The following is a 16,272-nucleotide window of genomic DNA, read 5'->3' on the forward strand; positions in this document are numbered from 1 at the left end:
ATTACAAAAATCATAGCTTTCTTACAAAATGATATCCCCTTACCCGACTGTATATGCAAAATTTAACACTTACAGACTAATACTTATCAACTTTAGCAGTTAGACTGTATTCATTGATAATTGCATTGTTTTTTACATGGACACGTCTTCGATTTCATGTCAAGAGTCACTCCCGAACTCACTTCTAGTCTCCAGTACCATCTCGTGGATTAAAAAAAATTCTACAAAAATTCTGCGGTTCGTTAGAAAATTCAATACAATTTCCTAGTTTTGTAGAAAATCGGAGCAAATCTTCGGATTTTTTAAAACTTCCACACACTACCTCAAACAATTCAATTTAGTTTGAAAAACAAACACGTCGACACGCGCGCACATTAATAACAAATAAGACCCGGTCACATTACCAGGGATACAATCACTTGAAAATTTAATTTTCAATCGTGGACAATTTCCAAACATCTTCATGTCGGCGGGGGATAGCGTGGATATGGCCAGCAATACGGAGGCGATGATTGTTGCGCTCCTCTCGGACCTAATGACGGCCCAGAAGGTGGGGGTCTAGTGTCGGCAGTTGACGAGGCAGGTACACACAGGTGATGATGAGGGTGACAGGATGCCGAACCACGGAGAGGTGTCGACGAATCGAGAGTGATGCCGGCTTGGGCTTGACAGGTCACCATCAATCCGTGAAAATCGAATTTGTAGGCGTATCGTTTACCATGAACTTTAGTCATGATATTTTTGTCGTAATAATATCTGCAAATTTCGAACAAAAGTTGGCATTAAACTAAACAAAATCAAATTCATTTAATTGATGAATAATTACACTATACGATAAAATATGCAGTAATCGATAGATTTTTAAAATTGTTAAAGTTGAAAAAATAGAAAGCTTTAGGAGTCACATTTCCAAAAACTCCAAAAGCTCATAGTTCAAAAAATATTGTTCAATTGTTTTTTTTAAGTCAAAAAAGTTCCACGAATACTTGTAAAATAATCTGCTTAAAGGTTCACACTTTCATTTTTATCGTCAACTACCCCACAATGAGAATGAAATTCATTGTCTCCGGAGAATTGTTCACCCCTCCTTAAACTAATCCCCCAGTGGCTCATCTCTTTCTTGACTCACCTGAGCGCTCTGGAGAGTTTATCATAATTCATATTTGGTTTGCTCTTGCGTTCACCCCATCTGCGTGCAACCTCGTCAGGATCAGTGAGCTTGAATTCACCATTGGTACCCTCCCACGCAATACAAGTGGAGTTGGACGAATCGGAGAGTAGCTCGAGAAGGAATTGCCATAGCTGTACTTGTCCGCCACCGACCGCCCCCGTGTTAGCGCCTCCAGTAGATGAACCAATCAGCGTACAGGTCCGCTGGAGGAGGCTGAACCTTTCTGATTTTTTACCAAGAAGAGCAGGTTAAAATATAGATGATTCAGAGGTACCTACATGGAGTATCAAACTTGGGGAATGGCTGATGCATTGAACATGAGGGTACGAATATTTCTTTGCTTTTTTCAATAAATATTCGGTAATAATATTTGAAAAATTCGGAAACGACATTGGGGAATGTGATGGAACCCATGTCTCATTATTGAGGGTAGTAGCAGAAAAATTTTGTAATTTGTAGTACATATTTACTTACATATTTACGGGGAGAGAAATCTTCAAAAAAAATTGTGGAACAATCGAGGAAATTATTTTCAAAGATAATTGTTTTCTGGAAATTTTTACGGGGGTGGAAGAGAATAAATTACAACTGTTAAGAATTGCGGATAAAACGAGAGGGGTTAACTTATTTGCAGTCGTATTTTTCCATACATATCCCAAAATCTAGAAGCAACGGAAAAATTTTCATGAAGATTTTTTTGTAGAGCCGATTTGCCACGACAAAAAAAGTTATAATAAAATTCTGGTGCTTCTTGCAATTTTTTAAATATCTATCAGAATACGCGAGGGTGGAGATCAGCTAATTTACCTCCTTCCAGGTCTCTACACAGATAAAAAACATAAAACGCTTGAATAACTATCAATTTCAAATTGGGAGTTATCAACTCAGCGAGTTTTGAAAAAATTCCAGAGACTTGTCGTCTTCACGGATGATAAGTCATCAATGTACTTCAATTTTACCGAACAAATTTTCAAATTTACCCGGCGATTCGCACAATTTTGAATTCCCCTCACATTTTTTTTAATATCACTTCGTGCGCGCTTTACCTTTCGACTCTAAAACCACTCATTCCCGCGACTGATGAAAAAATACCCGTTTACCAAACATACATTTACTTACAACAAATAAAAATAATCGCCTAAAACCTGGATACAATTTTCGTACCCCCACTAAAGCTACTCAACCAATCAATTTTCTCCTTCAATAAATTTTTAAATCCCCTCCCGCAGATGAAAATTCTTCAAAAATTACGTGCCTCTTCCATAATCTGTCAGTGAAAACAACATTCAATCAACATTACGGAACAGTTACCAACTTTCCCAGTGAACCTTCAGAAAAAACTCCACAGAACGTTCCAGAAAAAGTCTGGAACATTCAGTGAACAAAATGCGTAACTGTTCCCTAATTTTCACTGACAGATTAACGAACAGGCGCGTAATGTTCCACGAATTTTTCTCTCTGTGCTAGTAAAATCCACAAAAACACCGGCTACCCCCTCCCCTCTAAAATCATAAATTTCACGTACTTAACTGATTGAGACACAAACTATCGCCCCATTGAGATTATCTAAGGTGCGTATCACCGCCTGACACAATGGAGACCGCCCAATTTGCCGCACGCGGTGTCCTAGTGATCGACCACCCAGTTCATAATAAATTCATCGGCTTCCCGGAACCGCTGAGTTATCGAGATAAAACATGGAATGACAAAGTCACACCGCCGAACAAATTTTGACTTCGAGCCCCCAGCGTGATTTTTAACGGCTTCGCTTCACTCAATTCATGTTGAGTTGACAAATAAATAAATAACAGTTGCGCTCGGCGCCATAATTTACCGCGTTATCGAGGAATTTCCGATTCTCACATCTTGTGTGGCGCCAATTAGATCATGACAGTCACTATAAATACATGTGTTTAATATTTTTCATGTGTAATACCGTTGTAAAGAATAGCCGCTGCGGTCGCCGCCGACGGATGAAATCTTGTGTCCTGCTGGTGTAGATGCAGAGGGTGCGTTTGGATCCTCCACATAACGCGCCAAAATAGAAATTTATTCCAACGGGACTATTTTGGGAATTTTCAACAGTATTTTACACTTCACATCCATTTTTGCCCCGCGAATATTTATCACGCAACAATTTTTCGGTGACTAAATATTTGCTATCAAATGTAGCTATTCGTCAGATCGCTGATGAGATTAATTTATTTACCCGCGATATTTGTTTCTGTTACGATTTTTATTGGTAATATTAATTGTTCTTTCATCGATGTAAATAATTTGTATTCTGTCCGAATTGTCGAGTGACGAGGGCGTGGAATTGGGGTTCATTTAGTGATACGTATTGTCCGGTGGATGGAATACTTCTGAGCGACCTTTGGCCCGAGTCATTTCAGCCCTTATCTCCCTCCCCTCTACTTCACTCGCTCCTTGCGTATATGGATGGGATTCCCCGACACGAGGTACCCGATTTTTTTTGGTGGGTGATAGGATATCTACGGGGATATTGTTGAGAGAATTTGTGCATTATTTTAAATACTGTACGATCATTATTGGTATCACGAGTCACTCGTGTTCTCAGATCAGGATGCGAGGATAAAGAAAGACTTTAGTTACAATAATAGCAATTACGTGGAAAATTAATTTAGCAACTAAGAGCAAGTCGATGAATGCAACAAAACAAATGCCCTAACAGGAGATGATGAATGGCCGACAGTGGGCCGACATTTGGCCAGTGCTGGCCGATAGTCGGCCGACTGTCGGCCATTCCTCATCTCCTGTTAGGGTGGTGGTATGCAATTGCGAGGTACAGCATAGTGTAAGGTATCATATTAATGATAGGAGGTAACTTTTTTTTATTTATTGGTATCACGAGTATTGTTCCCATGACTCGACATTATAATTTTTTTAGCCTGATTATTGATAGTGGTTGGTATGTGTAGACAAAAATTAATGGTCTGTCCATAGCTGTGTTTAGTCGGTGTTAGTATTTTATAGTTTTTCTTCGAGTGGTGCCGAAATGTTTAGAATAGTTTTAATAAATGGAACCGGAGAGGGAGCAGAAAGGAATTAATAAACAACTTTGGTCAGTAAGAGTCAGTTGCTCTGGAGACATTATAGGAGAAAGATGTCCTTCTGCGTGCGATGAATAAAGGATTCAAGTTCATGGTCAAATCGTTTTGATATTATTTAGATAATCCCGTTCCATAATTCAATACTGATAGATACACGGAGGGAATAATTCTTAAAAAATTACGTGTCTGTTCCGTAATCTTCCAGAGAAAACAATATTCTATTCCAGTAAAAACAATATAAACTTTCAGGAAAAAGTCCAGAACGTTCCAGAAAAAGTAGGAAAAATTCAGTAAAAAAATACGTAACTGTTCCCTCATTTTACTGCCAATCAAACTCTGTTTTGACTGACAAATTACGGAATGGAAACGTAATTTTTAAACAAATCTTCTCTCCGTGTGTCATTGCATGGAACATTTTGACGTAAAAAATTCAATTCAGTCCTGCAATTTTCGAGATAGTCAGAACCTTTTTGATGTTACGATAAGGGAACTTCTTTCTTAGGAAACTGTCTAGGCCCAACATTAATTCAAATGATCGGTATTTCTTGCCATTACCATCATGTCTTAATGCAGGTATCTAATTAATATCGCGCTATTCATCGAGATTTAATTGAATTGATTACTCGTATCTTCTCGCGGTAGCCCAATTGGTTAACTCGTCAGGATGAAAAACTTTACAGTTGCTCGAGGTGGTGAGTAGTGTTCCTGCAGGACGAAGCAGCTTCCTGAAGATCTCGATTCAACTCCGAACGGCGGCAGTTCTTTCGGATCCCCACGCTGTTGCACGGGTTGAAATCACCCCGTGATTCACGCGTGTACATTTTTTTACGAATCATTCATCAGCTATCAATAAATATTAGCTACACCATATCAAATGCAACTCCACCATTCGTTAATATAAATCGTCATTTCCTGCAACAAATCAGATATTCATCAGAAAACGAGCCTCTAATTAGGAAAAATCCCAGTCAACATAAATGAACGATCAGCATGTGGTCGTAGCCTCACAAATAATGTTTGAAATCATCGATCAATCATCGGGGTCAAATGATGGATTTAAAAAAAAAACTCTTATTGATCGTATTGTACAGAGCAATTAATCGAATGAACTCGACAACTCGACTGACATTTTTCAAACGATTGTTATTGTTATCTAATTCAGACTTCTCCGAGGATGTACCCTATTCTAAAAAAAATCAAAAATAATTTTTAGGGAATGCAGCCCTCCGATCCCCCTGCACCACCCCCCAAAAAAATACGCGCGCGCACAATTCTGGTTCTCTAAAAAATTTAGAAAGAATATCTGATCATTTAGAATAAAATTTAAACGATCTTCTCTCATCGCTCTTCATTTATGTCACAATACAATGACGAAAATGATCCATCGATAGTTCCAGCGCTGAGGATATCCGGGGATGAAATGGATGAATGTTTCGGGGCTCATCTAGAAAACAATATAACCGCGCCCTGCAGTGAGCTTATCACCCCTCCCACGTCCGTTAGAGTTTCGCCGTTGGTGCAGAGGTAAAAGGGGAGCTGGGGATGTCGTCGGTATATACGTTTTACTCCACCCGGGATATATATACCACTGTTGGAACCAATCCCCGGTGCAAGACACTATGTAAGTATATACTGGTGCTCTTCACCCTAAACACTCGATGGTTTATTCATGAGAGTTCTCTCACCACGATAACACACTGATTCGTTTAATAAACGACGAGTCGAGAGGCCAACCATCATGATGTATAGATCCATACAGATACATGTATTATTCAGGATATTCGAGGTGGCAGTAATGATCATTCAGGTGGGGGAGAATATATATAGCAATGAGACACGTGAAATTGATTTCTCTTTGTCATTTTGAGATTTTCGAAACTGGACTGAAAACAAATAATTTTACCAAGAAATTATTTCATTGAGAGAAGTCTTTATTTTAGCCTAATTAGCCCAATCAGCGCCTAATCACTGTCTTGCACATGAGCTTCAATTAGCTTCGTTTGTGCTAATTACTTTTTTATCGATTTTTTCCCATTTTTCTCAGGTCATTCAATTGACAAATTTGATGATTAAAAATTTCCGAAATTGAATGTTTGTCAATACTCGGGTTCAAAAACGTGTTCACCCTGTTATTCCCAAAATAACCCCCAGACCTCTCACTCCCAAAATGATTAAATAATCCACATCATTATTACGACTATGACGCGATAATAAATACCTTCAACACAACGAATTCAATCAAGATCTCCTTCTCCAACATTCAATACAGAGAATAAGAGATAGCGATCGTCGGACATCGTATTTTTATCGTTAATAGATCGGGTCACCCGCGTTCCGATCGCCATTGGCCGGATATCCCCGAGATAAAGCGAAATCTAATGGGGATAAAAAGGTGGGGTTCAGGGTTGAAACTTAAATGTGTGAAAACGTCTAGGGGGGCAAGCCTTAAATCCACCCCCATCCCCCATCCTGCCCCCAAGCACTGGTAGCCTTTTCCGGTCACTTTTCCTCCCCTAGATCGTATGGTGTGTGTGAAGAGAGAGAAAAAAACATCAACCGTAATCCGGCGTCATTCGAATTTACGGCGGCAAGTCTATTATTCCTACAGTGTTGTGTACATTGAATCTATCGGGAATGGCATTGACAATTTCAAAAAATTCAAAGGGGTGGAGATTTAACGGTGAAATTGGATGTATTTATTTCGTGATGATTTTCGATCGCAGGGAGCGAAAAAATCAATGAACATCATGAGAAAAAAGTGATAATTACGATTAAATGAATTGGAGAGTTTATTCTGTACAATTTAATCACTTGTCTTATGACTCATTGTCGTGAGGATAACAAATTCTTCTATAATTTATTTTCAATGATGACGAAATTTTAGGGATTTCTCATTTTACAGAGATAATCGCTCTGGAATTTTTGATAAAATTTTATTTATTCGGGAAAATTTTAAGTGACAAATTGGGTGATTCCAGAGATTCTGCAAATTTTAACGGGCATTTTTGCTGGTGTAAAGAAAAAAGCTGAGGACTCGCTACGATTTATGATATTTGGGGATTCGTACCAGGATTTTGTGTTATTGATTTGATGCGGGGATGAGGGGGAGAGGGGGAGAATGATGAAGAAATAAATAGTAAGGCACTAACCATCATGTCGTTTATCCTCCTGCAGTAACTCCTGACAATAAATTCCAGTTGCCTGAAGATGCAAATAACCAAGATGCCGCGCCAATATGTGACCCCCTGGTATTTGTTTCCAAGACTCGGAAGAGATTTCAAGAAGAGCTTTACCGGTTTCCGGAAATTCATTTGCCGAGGGTTGAGGATTTATCGCGAAGGTACGTCCGCACCAGGACAACCAGGCTGCCACGTGGTTAGCATTCCAGTCCGACGGATCTTAAACGATAATGCATTCACTAAGTGATCAGATAAATTTGGCATAAACAGGGAGAAGGCGATTCTCCAGTGGCAATAATGATTATCGAGATGGTTTTCATAATTCTTTAACCGTATAGCTTTTGAATTTTAATCGTCTTCATTCGGGGAGAAATTTTTTGAAAGTTATTCTAAGAATTTGGTTCAGTTTCAGCACGTCGTTTCTTCGGAAAGAAAGTGAACGATTGGATAAAAAGCTATCAATGAAAAGGAATTTTTACAATTGTGATTAAGTCCATTTTGTTTGTGGTTTTGAAAATTTTTATGTCAGAAAAATTACATAAATCAATAAGTTTTCGTTGAAATGTTCAGGGAACTTTACGGAAATGGAAATTAACAGTTTCATGACAATATTAATGAAATCTGTGAGTCTATGGCTAATTTTATTATTATTTTTTTTAAAAAGAACATATATATATTGTTTAACATCCACAATTTTCTTGTTAATTTTCTTTTGAGGGAATTTAATTTCCAAATTTGTTGATTGAAAACGAGCAACCTTCGAGACAGGTTTATGGCGGATATCCTTAATAGACAAACATTTTACACTCAAATTAGCTTTATCTCATCGCCTTTGATTACCAATAAATAAACGTGAAAACAGATAAAGTGATGATAATTCATGAAAACGAAACGATAAATTACATTTATGGCAATTTCAACCGTAAAGAACTTCCCTCATTGGTCCTTCAACGTTGCTCCCAATGACACAATATTATCTTTTATTTTCCTGAAAATCATGACTCACTTGTTGGTACCATAACCCGATCCTTCTGACTTCTTTCCGCCTCAGCGTGACTCGCCTCTCCATGATCTGGCGATTGTACTTCACTGCACTTGTCCCCATCATCGTCCCCAGCATCATCACTAGTCTCCATACTTCCATCGATCTCCAAATAATCACCGATATCAGCCTCCATATTCACACTAAAATCCCAAGCATACCTGTTCAGGTACTCTGGCAACTCCAAACTGTCACTGAATGCACTTTTCTGTCTGGAAAAATCACCGACCATGGGAAGTATCGGCAGAACACTGGAGCAATCATCTTGGAGCCAAGACGCAATTTCTCGTGGCTCGCTGGATGAGCAAAGACTGATGCCCTGGCATGACCGGGGCAGTCTTACCTCCGTTCCTTGATGATTCACAGACATCAGTTGCTCACAACTCTCTCGATTGCCGCCGGATGAAAATCACGTCCAAGTGACTCGTTCACTTTTTAATTCTCGGTAATAGTTTCGAATGTTCGTCACACATACAGTTCCATTAGCATTATTATTACAATCAATAATGTCGTTGATGCTGGGGTGATAAAGATCGTGAGAAAATTGAATTTTTTCGTAACTCTTTTTTTACACAAAGTTTTGCAAATTCCAATAGTTAATTTCAAAACAAAAATACACTTTTTTGCAACTTTCAATGTTCGGTCACATTTACAATTTAATTGTAAATACTGTATCTTACGCACCAGTTGAAGAATTTGAATTTGCGAAAATGTGAAAGTTCATTTAAAAAATTATTTGAAGTAATTCGCTAATTGGATTTTTACAATTCAATTATTCATGTTTCCGTGAAAATTTCGATCTTCACCGGTCTCTGGTCGATCCAGGAATCGACGAAATTTCGCTCAACTCAGACCCATTTTTTTTTTCAATCTATCTGAATGGATCTGAAGGAGGGGATATTCGTAGTACATTCGAACACGTACTTTCCCGCGCTGGTTTCAATCGTTTCAATCCCCGGTCCCCCGTGACATCATGAGGGGGAGGAGGGCACACACACGCGCGGTTATGGAATGAAATATCCTCGGGGACCTCTCACGAAAGAGTGAATGGATCGGGCGGGAAACGGCGGTCCAATTGGCATCGGCGAGGGGCCTGAGAATTCCAGGAAGCCCCGGGTCCAGCGGCAACGAGGAGGAGAGGGCGGAGGGTACGGGGGCTGATGCATCGCCCAACGCTGAATCACACCGGTCCAGTCGCTCCTCGCCATCTTAGCCCATATTTTTTTGAAGGTTTTTTTAGGGCCTTCTGAAGAGACTGCGGCAGCTGGAGCGCGATTTTTAGCTGTTTTCTTCCTGGCACGAGTCAACCGGATATCGGAGGAAGGGCATGAGTCGACGTATGACTCGACACACATGTCCATGAAATTTTTCAATTTTTTTTTTGGGTAATTTTGGTGAGTATGTGGCTGTATGGAATGCTGAGAGATTGTGAATTTATAATAGCGGAGGAAGAATGAGTCAATTTTAATTTGAAAGAGGAGAGAAAACCGCTCAGTGTTCAGTCTATTCAATGAGAGAAAAGGGATTTTTCGTATACAGAATCAAAGGATTAATTTTTGAATATTCAGGGGTCCAGAAGATATCATAAGGAAAGTAAAAACAGTACTGAAATTCTGAGAAACTCGATGGAACAATTGATTTAATTGATTAAAAAAAATCAATAGAGGACGGAAACCATGGAATATCTATCATGTAGCCGACCGATTATAGAGAGCCCTAATGTGCCCTCTCGTACCGGCTGTTCACGTGGAAACCACCGAAATCTTAGTTGCATTTAACGGCAAAGGTACATTAACATAAGATCGAATTAATTGAATAATTTACGATTGAGCAAAGGCCCTGAGACTTATGAAAATAGTTAAAACTTCTTCGAGAATACAATAACTTACGTTGCATTTATTTATTGAATTTCTTAGCTCTGAAAAACAAAAAAATGTGCTTTACACTTAGAAAATAACAATAATAGTAAGTTAAATAATCCCCTCATTGTCTCTTTTTAGCCGCCTTAACAGCCTTTGGTTTCTGCTTTTCGCCACCGGAGAGGAAGGAGGTAATCACTTCTGACATTTCGGGCATGTTGTAGCTCGTCAGATTATTCAACTGCTCCATGTCTTTCCTCGTCTCGGGATCGTTCATAATCTTTGGCAGGATCATGATAAGGACCAGCGGTAGAATCATCATGAGCACCTGGAAAAAATAATTAATAGCAATTACGTACGGGCAATACATTTTAGAGTTCACAATGGAGAATCCAGTAGAAAAAATCATTGTTGCTTTAGCATCTTTTCACAGTAGTTACAAACTAATTCTTTTAATAGACCCTGACCCTTGAAGCTCTGGGCCATGAACCGATGCCATGACAATAACTAGGGCAGTAGTGGCACCGATATCTAGTGTTCGAGTTCAAATGACCTCAGCTGGTAATAGTGGATGTTGACCCTAGTGGATTTCTTTCGAAAGAATTCCGGGAAATGGTGCCGGAATCACCTTTACAAACTTGCATGATGTGAATCCAATGGATTTCTTCTTTATGGGAATTTATGACTACTTTTCTCGGTATTCGTAATCCAGTTTGAGAGATTAGACATATATTTTAAATGGAAATTTTTAAGAACTTTCATTTTATGGGTATCGTGAGTGATCCGAGGAAATATAGAAGGTCTTTGATCATTAGAATCTGTATAGAATACAGTTGTGGACGGTGAAGCCGTGAACCTATCGTATCTCCCTTGTTGGTTTCCTCGTATTTTTTGTGGAAATTTGTGGGGAAACTTGTCCACGAAATCGGAATAGATTTTTTTGTTCATACGATTTTTGTGCTCTCGACTCGTGGAAGAAGATATCAATGATGGATTTTTTTTTTGAGTATTTACAAATTCATTCTTTACTATATTCCTAGCCAGACATAATGGTCACTCTCAGAGATCGAAAAAATATTTATCCACTTTGCAATGCCCCTGCCCGGATATAACCTTCATTGAAGAGAAATTTCGCATAATTTTTTTTCCTGAAATCGATCTCCAAAATTATCGAGTGACTTGCGAGAAACGGCGTTAGCACTTCCTACTCTTCCAAATGTGTTAAATGAATGAATTACCATGGGATTGAATAAGAAGTCTGTCACTCTCCACTGCTCCCTGACTTGGAAATACCGGAATGGTGTCAATGGCCTCATTTTCAGGGGATATGGCACTTGAATGACTTGAGACGTCTGGATCAAGTTGACTTTTCTTGCCCGGAATTTTCCCTTTGAGTTTATCTCCACTCGTACTTGCTCGTACGCGTAATTTGGATTTATTACCTCCACTATGTAGGATCCGGAGGGGACGTTTGATATTGTGAAAGTGCCGTCCTCCCTAGAAATCAATTTCAGAATGAAGAAAAGGAATTTAAAGCCGTATTTCTAGCATCAGAAATATTTATTTCCTATAAATATCACTGTGAGAATGTGGTATAAATGGAAAAACATCAAATTACCTCAAAAATCCATAATACTCTCCTCCATTGGCCATGACATGTGTCATGATTTGCCAGGTCGTGGCACCGGCATGCTCCCACGGAAAGACTTTACCTTCGATAACATAAAGATCTGTCGAGGAGTCCTCATCGCCCTCAGCAATCACTAAATTACACAAACTTCCCAATAACACAATAAGTGTAAAACAATTTTTCACCCACGTCATGTTGATGTTACTATCATCGGGATGAAACACCCGGAAATCAGCAGCAATTCAGTCTAAAAACATTTCCAGCTTGACCAGCGTTTACTGGCTCGAAAAAAAATTCCCTGGAAGTTAGGTCTAGGGACTTTTGAGTGGTGTGGACTGCATGTGTGATTGGTAACTTTGATCAATTTATTTCGCCGCCAAAGTACGAACCAGTGAGAAATGCAGTGGAATAGAAACTGAGGAGCTCACAGTCAAAATATAGCCTTCTCCAACAGTGAGTCAAAATTTCAATGCTGTTCTTAGAACCACGGAAACTTCAAATTGCCTATGTGGGTGCCCTCCATATACTTTACATATTAAATGGACTTAAAAGCACAAATCACATGGTTCAACTAATCTATGCTTTCTGAAAATCATTGGCTTGGCTTCAAACTGCCAATTCTGTAGAATTATACATTCAAAATTGTCAGTCACTCAGAAATGACTGAAATCGATTAAATCTGGAGAAATAGTAAATTTGAAAAAATGTGACATTCGAAGAAATTTGGGTTCATTTTAATTTATAAATATCCATATTTCTTGGAAAAACTGACCACTACTCATTTTTTTTGCGGAATTCGTCCTGCCGGGATCAACTAAATTAAATGGACTTTTATGGTGGGTTCTAACTGCACTTGTTGAAAGAGAGTTACTAAGTCACTGGAAATAATTATCAATTTTATTTCGCTAAAAATTTGGAGATAGGTTTTCGACATCGAAATTGAAAATCTGTCCATTTGTTTCTATTCCATAATTCTACGAAGGTGAACATGAAGAAACACCTTCAAGTTTTTCTATATTGATAACCAAACAGAACAGTTGACAAAAAATTGTGATGAACGCTTTCATGATTACATGTTCCTCCCCGGGATTCGCCATATGTGCGTAAGTATACACCTTGCATAATTCAATATGCGTGCATATCGGCTCGCCCACAGGGGTGAGTTCGAACTTTTGAATGCACATCTCCACTGCATATTGTTCATTGAATTTATGAAGACATTATGAAGACATTTGCTTTGTTATACGTGTCAGTCACTCTCATCCAACTCAGCCGTTCGGACAAAATTCTGGTGGATTTCATTAGGGACTACTATGAAGCCAGCAATATTCATCAAATTGTCATATTCGCTTGTTGGGATTACGCAGGTAAATACACAGGAAATAGACTTCAGCCTTTACCGAATTACCGATTATCAGACTATCTCCAAGATGTTCATTCAAAGACTTTTTAATTAATCCTTGTTTCGTACTGCAGTAATTAAAATTATGATGGACTTACATCGTCCGCAAATCAGTCTTTTTCCTGTTTGAAAATTATCAGAAATTAAACTTTTCCGTAGTGGAGGTTTCACGGAACATCATGGGCCTTGATACAGTCGTTACCTATCAATCTACAACAGATGACATCAATTTAACAGATATACTACGTGTCAATTATTATCATTTGGGAATTGTTTTGGATTTCGATTGTCCCTTCAGTGAACGTATTATCGACAAGGTAACGTCCCATATCAGACCTAATAATCATAATTAAAATCCTGACTTTTTTCTATGATAAGTTTTCCGACCACCTTCCGTTCAATGAGTCCTATCACTGGCTCATATTATCAAACTTATCACCAATACCCAAGGATTATCTGGAGAGTCTGGCACTAACAATTGCATCAGAACTGACATCAGCAATTCGGAAGGGAAATCAGTTCCAACTTTATGACATTTACAATCCAAGTTATCGTCATGGAGGGTCTGTCAACGTCGTCGACAAGGGCCAGTGGACTCCCAATGACGGGCTCCAGAACAAATTGAGTGAATACAAATACATACGTCGAGCTGATCTACAACAATTGTGCCTTAATTTTTCTGTTGTGGTACGAGGCATCCCAACACAAGTTCTATGAAGTATTTTCATTTTAACATCTTAATTGTAATATTTCTGCATTCTAGCTGTACTATCCACCTTTACCAGACCTCATGACCTACTTGTCGACATATATGCATATAAAAATGGATACTATGACTCGAGCCCACTACCCTGTGGCAATGTACCTTCAAGATATGTATAACTTCAGGTAACATTCAGTCAAATGAACGTTTTCAACATTTCAACAATATTTCAGACATTTAGAATATAATAATTCAGACATTTATTTTTGTCGTGCAGTATAAAAATCCATCAAGCAACAACTTGGGGCTATCTGGTCAACGGATCTTTCAATGGACTCATTGGAGACATAATATCAGGTTTCATTGACATGAGTCTTACTCCCTTCGAGTTTCATGGCATACGAATGGATTTCGTAGAATATGCTGTAGAAACTTGGTACGCTGATGTATCGTTCACATTTCTTCATCCAAAGACATCAGCCCTGCGTAATAATTTTTTAAAACCCTTCGCTAATGATTTGTGGTGGATGATTTTATTGGTAGCCGCTATTTATTGGGCATTGTTATTGCTTTCTTTGATATTAGAACAGCATTACGAAGCTACAACCCAGGACACTGAGATGAATGTTATTGACACTGGTCTTACCACTGTGGCAGCATTATCACAACAAGGTGGCAATAATTTTTAAGTTGATAACATCGTTGGTAGATATCTTCATTCTTTGCAAATTGTTATTTTTTTTTCATTCATCAGGATTGAGTGAGAGCCCAATGTTTTTTTCTGGACGAATCACATTTCTCTCATTATTTTTCTGGGCTCTCCTTCTCTATCAATTTTATTCAGCTAGTATCGTCAGCTCCTTGATGACTGCTCCTCCTCGGTGGATCAAGACCATCAAGGATATCAGTGACAGTGAGTTGGAAGTGGCTTCGCATTTTGTCCAATACTACCACAATTTATTCAAGGTAAATTGATAAATTGGTTGCTTTTTTATTTTCTATATGAATGACTCACGTTCCCAGACGTCGACTGATCCTGACGTGATTGAATTATACAATCGAAAAATTAAATCACGGCCAAATCGATTTCTATCGGTAGAGGAAGGTTTCCGGAAAGTACAAGGGGGCGGATACGCATATCTTACAGAAACCACTGCTACTTACCCACTATTGTCGGTGAGGGAGAATATGGAAAAAACTTCCATTAAAATAACTCCATCTTGTCGATCGAGTGCTATTTCAGCCCTTAATGTGCAGTATTCAATGTTGTAGAGTACATTCTCTGAGGATCAGATATGTGCAGTCGAAGAAATACGTCTCAGGAAACCTCGGAGCATCTCGTTGATCATGCCTAAAAATTCCCCGTTCAAAAAGATTATGAATTATGGGTCTGTTTTACATTTTCATACAGATCTGGCTGGGTTCCCTTGAAAAAATATTCTTTTCATCATACTGTGCAGGAAAATACTGTTTCAGAAGCCTGATAAAAGTAGTTATTGTTTCATTGGAGTAGAAATTTCCCACCAGACAAACCTAGTTTTGCGCACTCATAACGGAACATACTATTCCATTTATGTTAGAGCGAAAAAGGAATTTTCCGCATGTTATGATGAAAATATTTTAACTAGAGAATGTAAAATGAAGGGCCTTTACTCATGTGCATCACCCTGGCCTTCAACTGAAGTGATAATTTTTGCACGTGGGGACAACTCTTTAATTTTACATCCCTAGGTTAAAAGGAAGGTGTTTTTTTCTCAATGTTTTTCTCAATTGAAATGTTGTTTTATTTCAGACTAAGGAAAATTGTACAAAGTGGAATAATGCATCGTTTGCAAAAAATATGGCGGGGGGCTCGACCTCGTTGCCCTGAAAACTATAATGATAGACCCACTCCCATGGGCATGACGGAATTCAGCCCTGCAATATTTCTCCTATGTATTGGTCTTATAATCGCTATGGCAATACTCGTGATGGAAAATTTGTACTTCTACTTTGAAAATCGACATCGTTCATTGTCAATCGATGCAGAATAATTACCAGTGAAAGTGAAATGATTACCAGAAATGTGGAAGTCTGACTCATAGTTAATATTCTAAATTAGTCTGTAGTATAGTTTTCAAAATATAGTTTGAGAATTATTCCAGTAGTGATACGTCCATTGTGTTTTGAATACTAGTCTCGAATAAATTGCAGAGCATTTGCATGATATCTATTT

General features: G+C 38.5%; 3 protein-coding genes across 7 annotated transcripts; 1 reads left to right on the top strand and 2 right to left on the bottom strand.

The window, feature by feature from the left end:
- Positions 1-7: 7 nt before the first annotated feature.
- On the bottom strand, positions 8-8,857 carry LOC135165207 (DNA-binding protein D-ETS-6-like). 2 transcript variants are annotated; one of them, XM_064126292.1, is made up of 5 exons: positions 8,693-8,857; positions 8,428-8,606; positions 7,392-7,640; positions 1,130-1,394; positions 10-756 (listed from the first exon to the last, which is right to left on the bottom strand). In XM_064126292.1, the coding sequence occupies exons 1-5, from the start codon at positions 8,725-8,727 to the stop codon at positions 462-464; spliced, it is 1,023 nt and encodes a 340-aa protein (XP_063982362.1). In that variant the 5' UTR covers positions 8,728-8,857; the 3' UTR covers positions 10-461. The 2 variants fall into 2 exon arrangements, with proteins under 2 accessions (XP_063982361.1, XP_063982362.1); XM_064126291.1 differs by having other exon boundaries at positions 8-756; positions 8,428-8,834.
- Positions 8,858-10,339: 1,482 nt separating this feature from the next.
- LOC135165211 (ER membrane protein complex subunit 7) lies at positions 10,340-12,196 on the bottom strand. Its single transcript, XM_064126296.1, has 3 exons — positions 11,941-12,196; positions 11,561-11,819; positions 10,340-10,650 (listed from the first exon to the last, which is right to left on the bottom strand). Exons 1-3 carry the CDS (start codon positions 12,144-12,146, stop codon positions 10,447-10,449), a joined length of 669 nt encoding a protein of 222 aa, XP_063982366.1. The 5' UTR covers positions 12,147-12,196; the 3' UTR covers positions 10,340-10,446.
- A 580-nt stretch (positions 12,197-12,776) lies between these two features.
- On the top strand, positions 12,777-16,263 carry LOC135165196 (ionotropic receptor 75a-like). 4 transcript variants are annotated; one of them, XM_064126264.1, is made up of 10 exons: positions 12,777-13,055; positions 13,206-13,319; positions 13,514-13,671; positions 13,733-14,041; positions 14,118-14,242; positions 14,335-14,729; positions 14,812-15,023; positions 15,081-15,233; positions 15,330-15,445; positions 15,850-16,263. In XM_064126264.1, the coding sequence occupies exons 3-10, from the start codon at positions 13,534-13,536 to the stop codon at positions 16,088-16,090; spliced, it is 1,689 nt and encodes a 562-aa protein (XP_063982334.1). In that variant the 5' UTR covers positions 12,777-13,055; positions 13,206-13,319; positions 13,514-13,533; the 3' UTR covers positions 16,091-16,263. The 4 variants fall into 4 exon arrangements, with proteins under 4 accessions (XP_063982334.1, XP_063982332.1, XP_063982331.1 ...); XM_064126262.1 differs by lacking the exon at positions 12,777-13,055 and having other exon boundaries at positions 13,138-13,319; positions 14,335-14,543; positions 14,643-14,729; XM_064126261.1 differs by lacking the exon at positions 12,777-13,055 and having other exon boundaries at positions 13,138-13,319.
- Positions 16,264-16,272: the final 9 nt, after the last annotated feature.

The sequence above is a fragment of the Diachasmimorpha longicaudata genome, chromosome 8 (assembly GCF_034640455.1).
Source record: "Diachasmimorpha longicaudata isolate KC_UGA_2023 chromosome 8, iyDiaLong2, whole genome shotgun sequence".
Classification (NCBI taxonomy): Eukaryota; Metazoa; Arthropoda; class Insecta; order Hymenoptera; family Braconidae; genus Diachasmimorpha; species Diachasmimorpha longicaudata.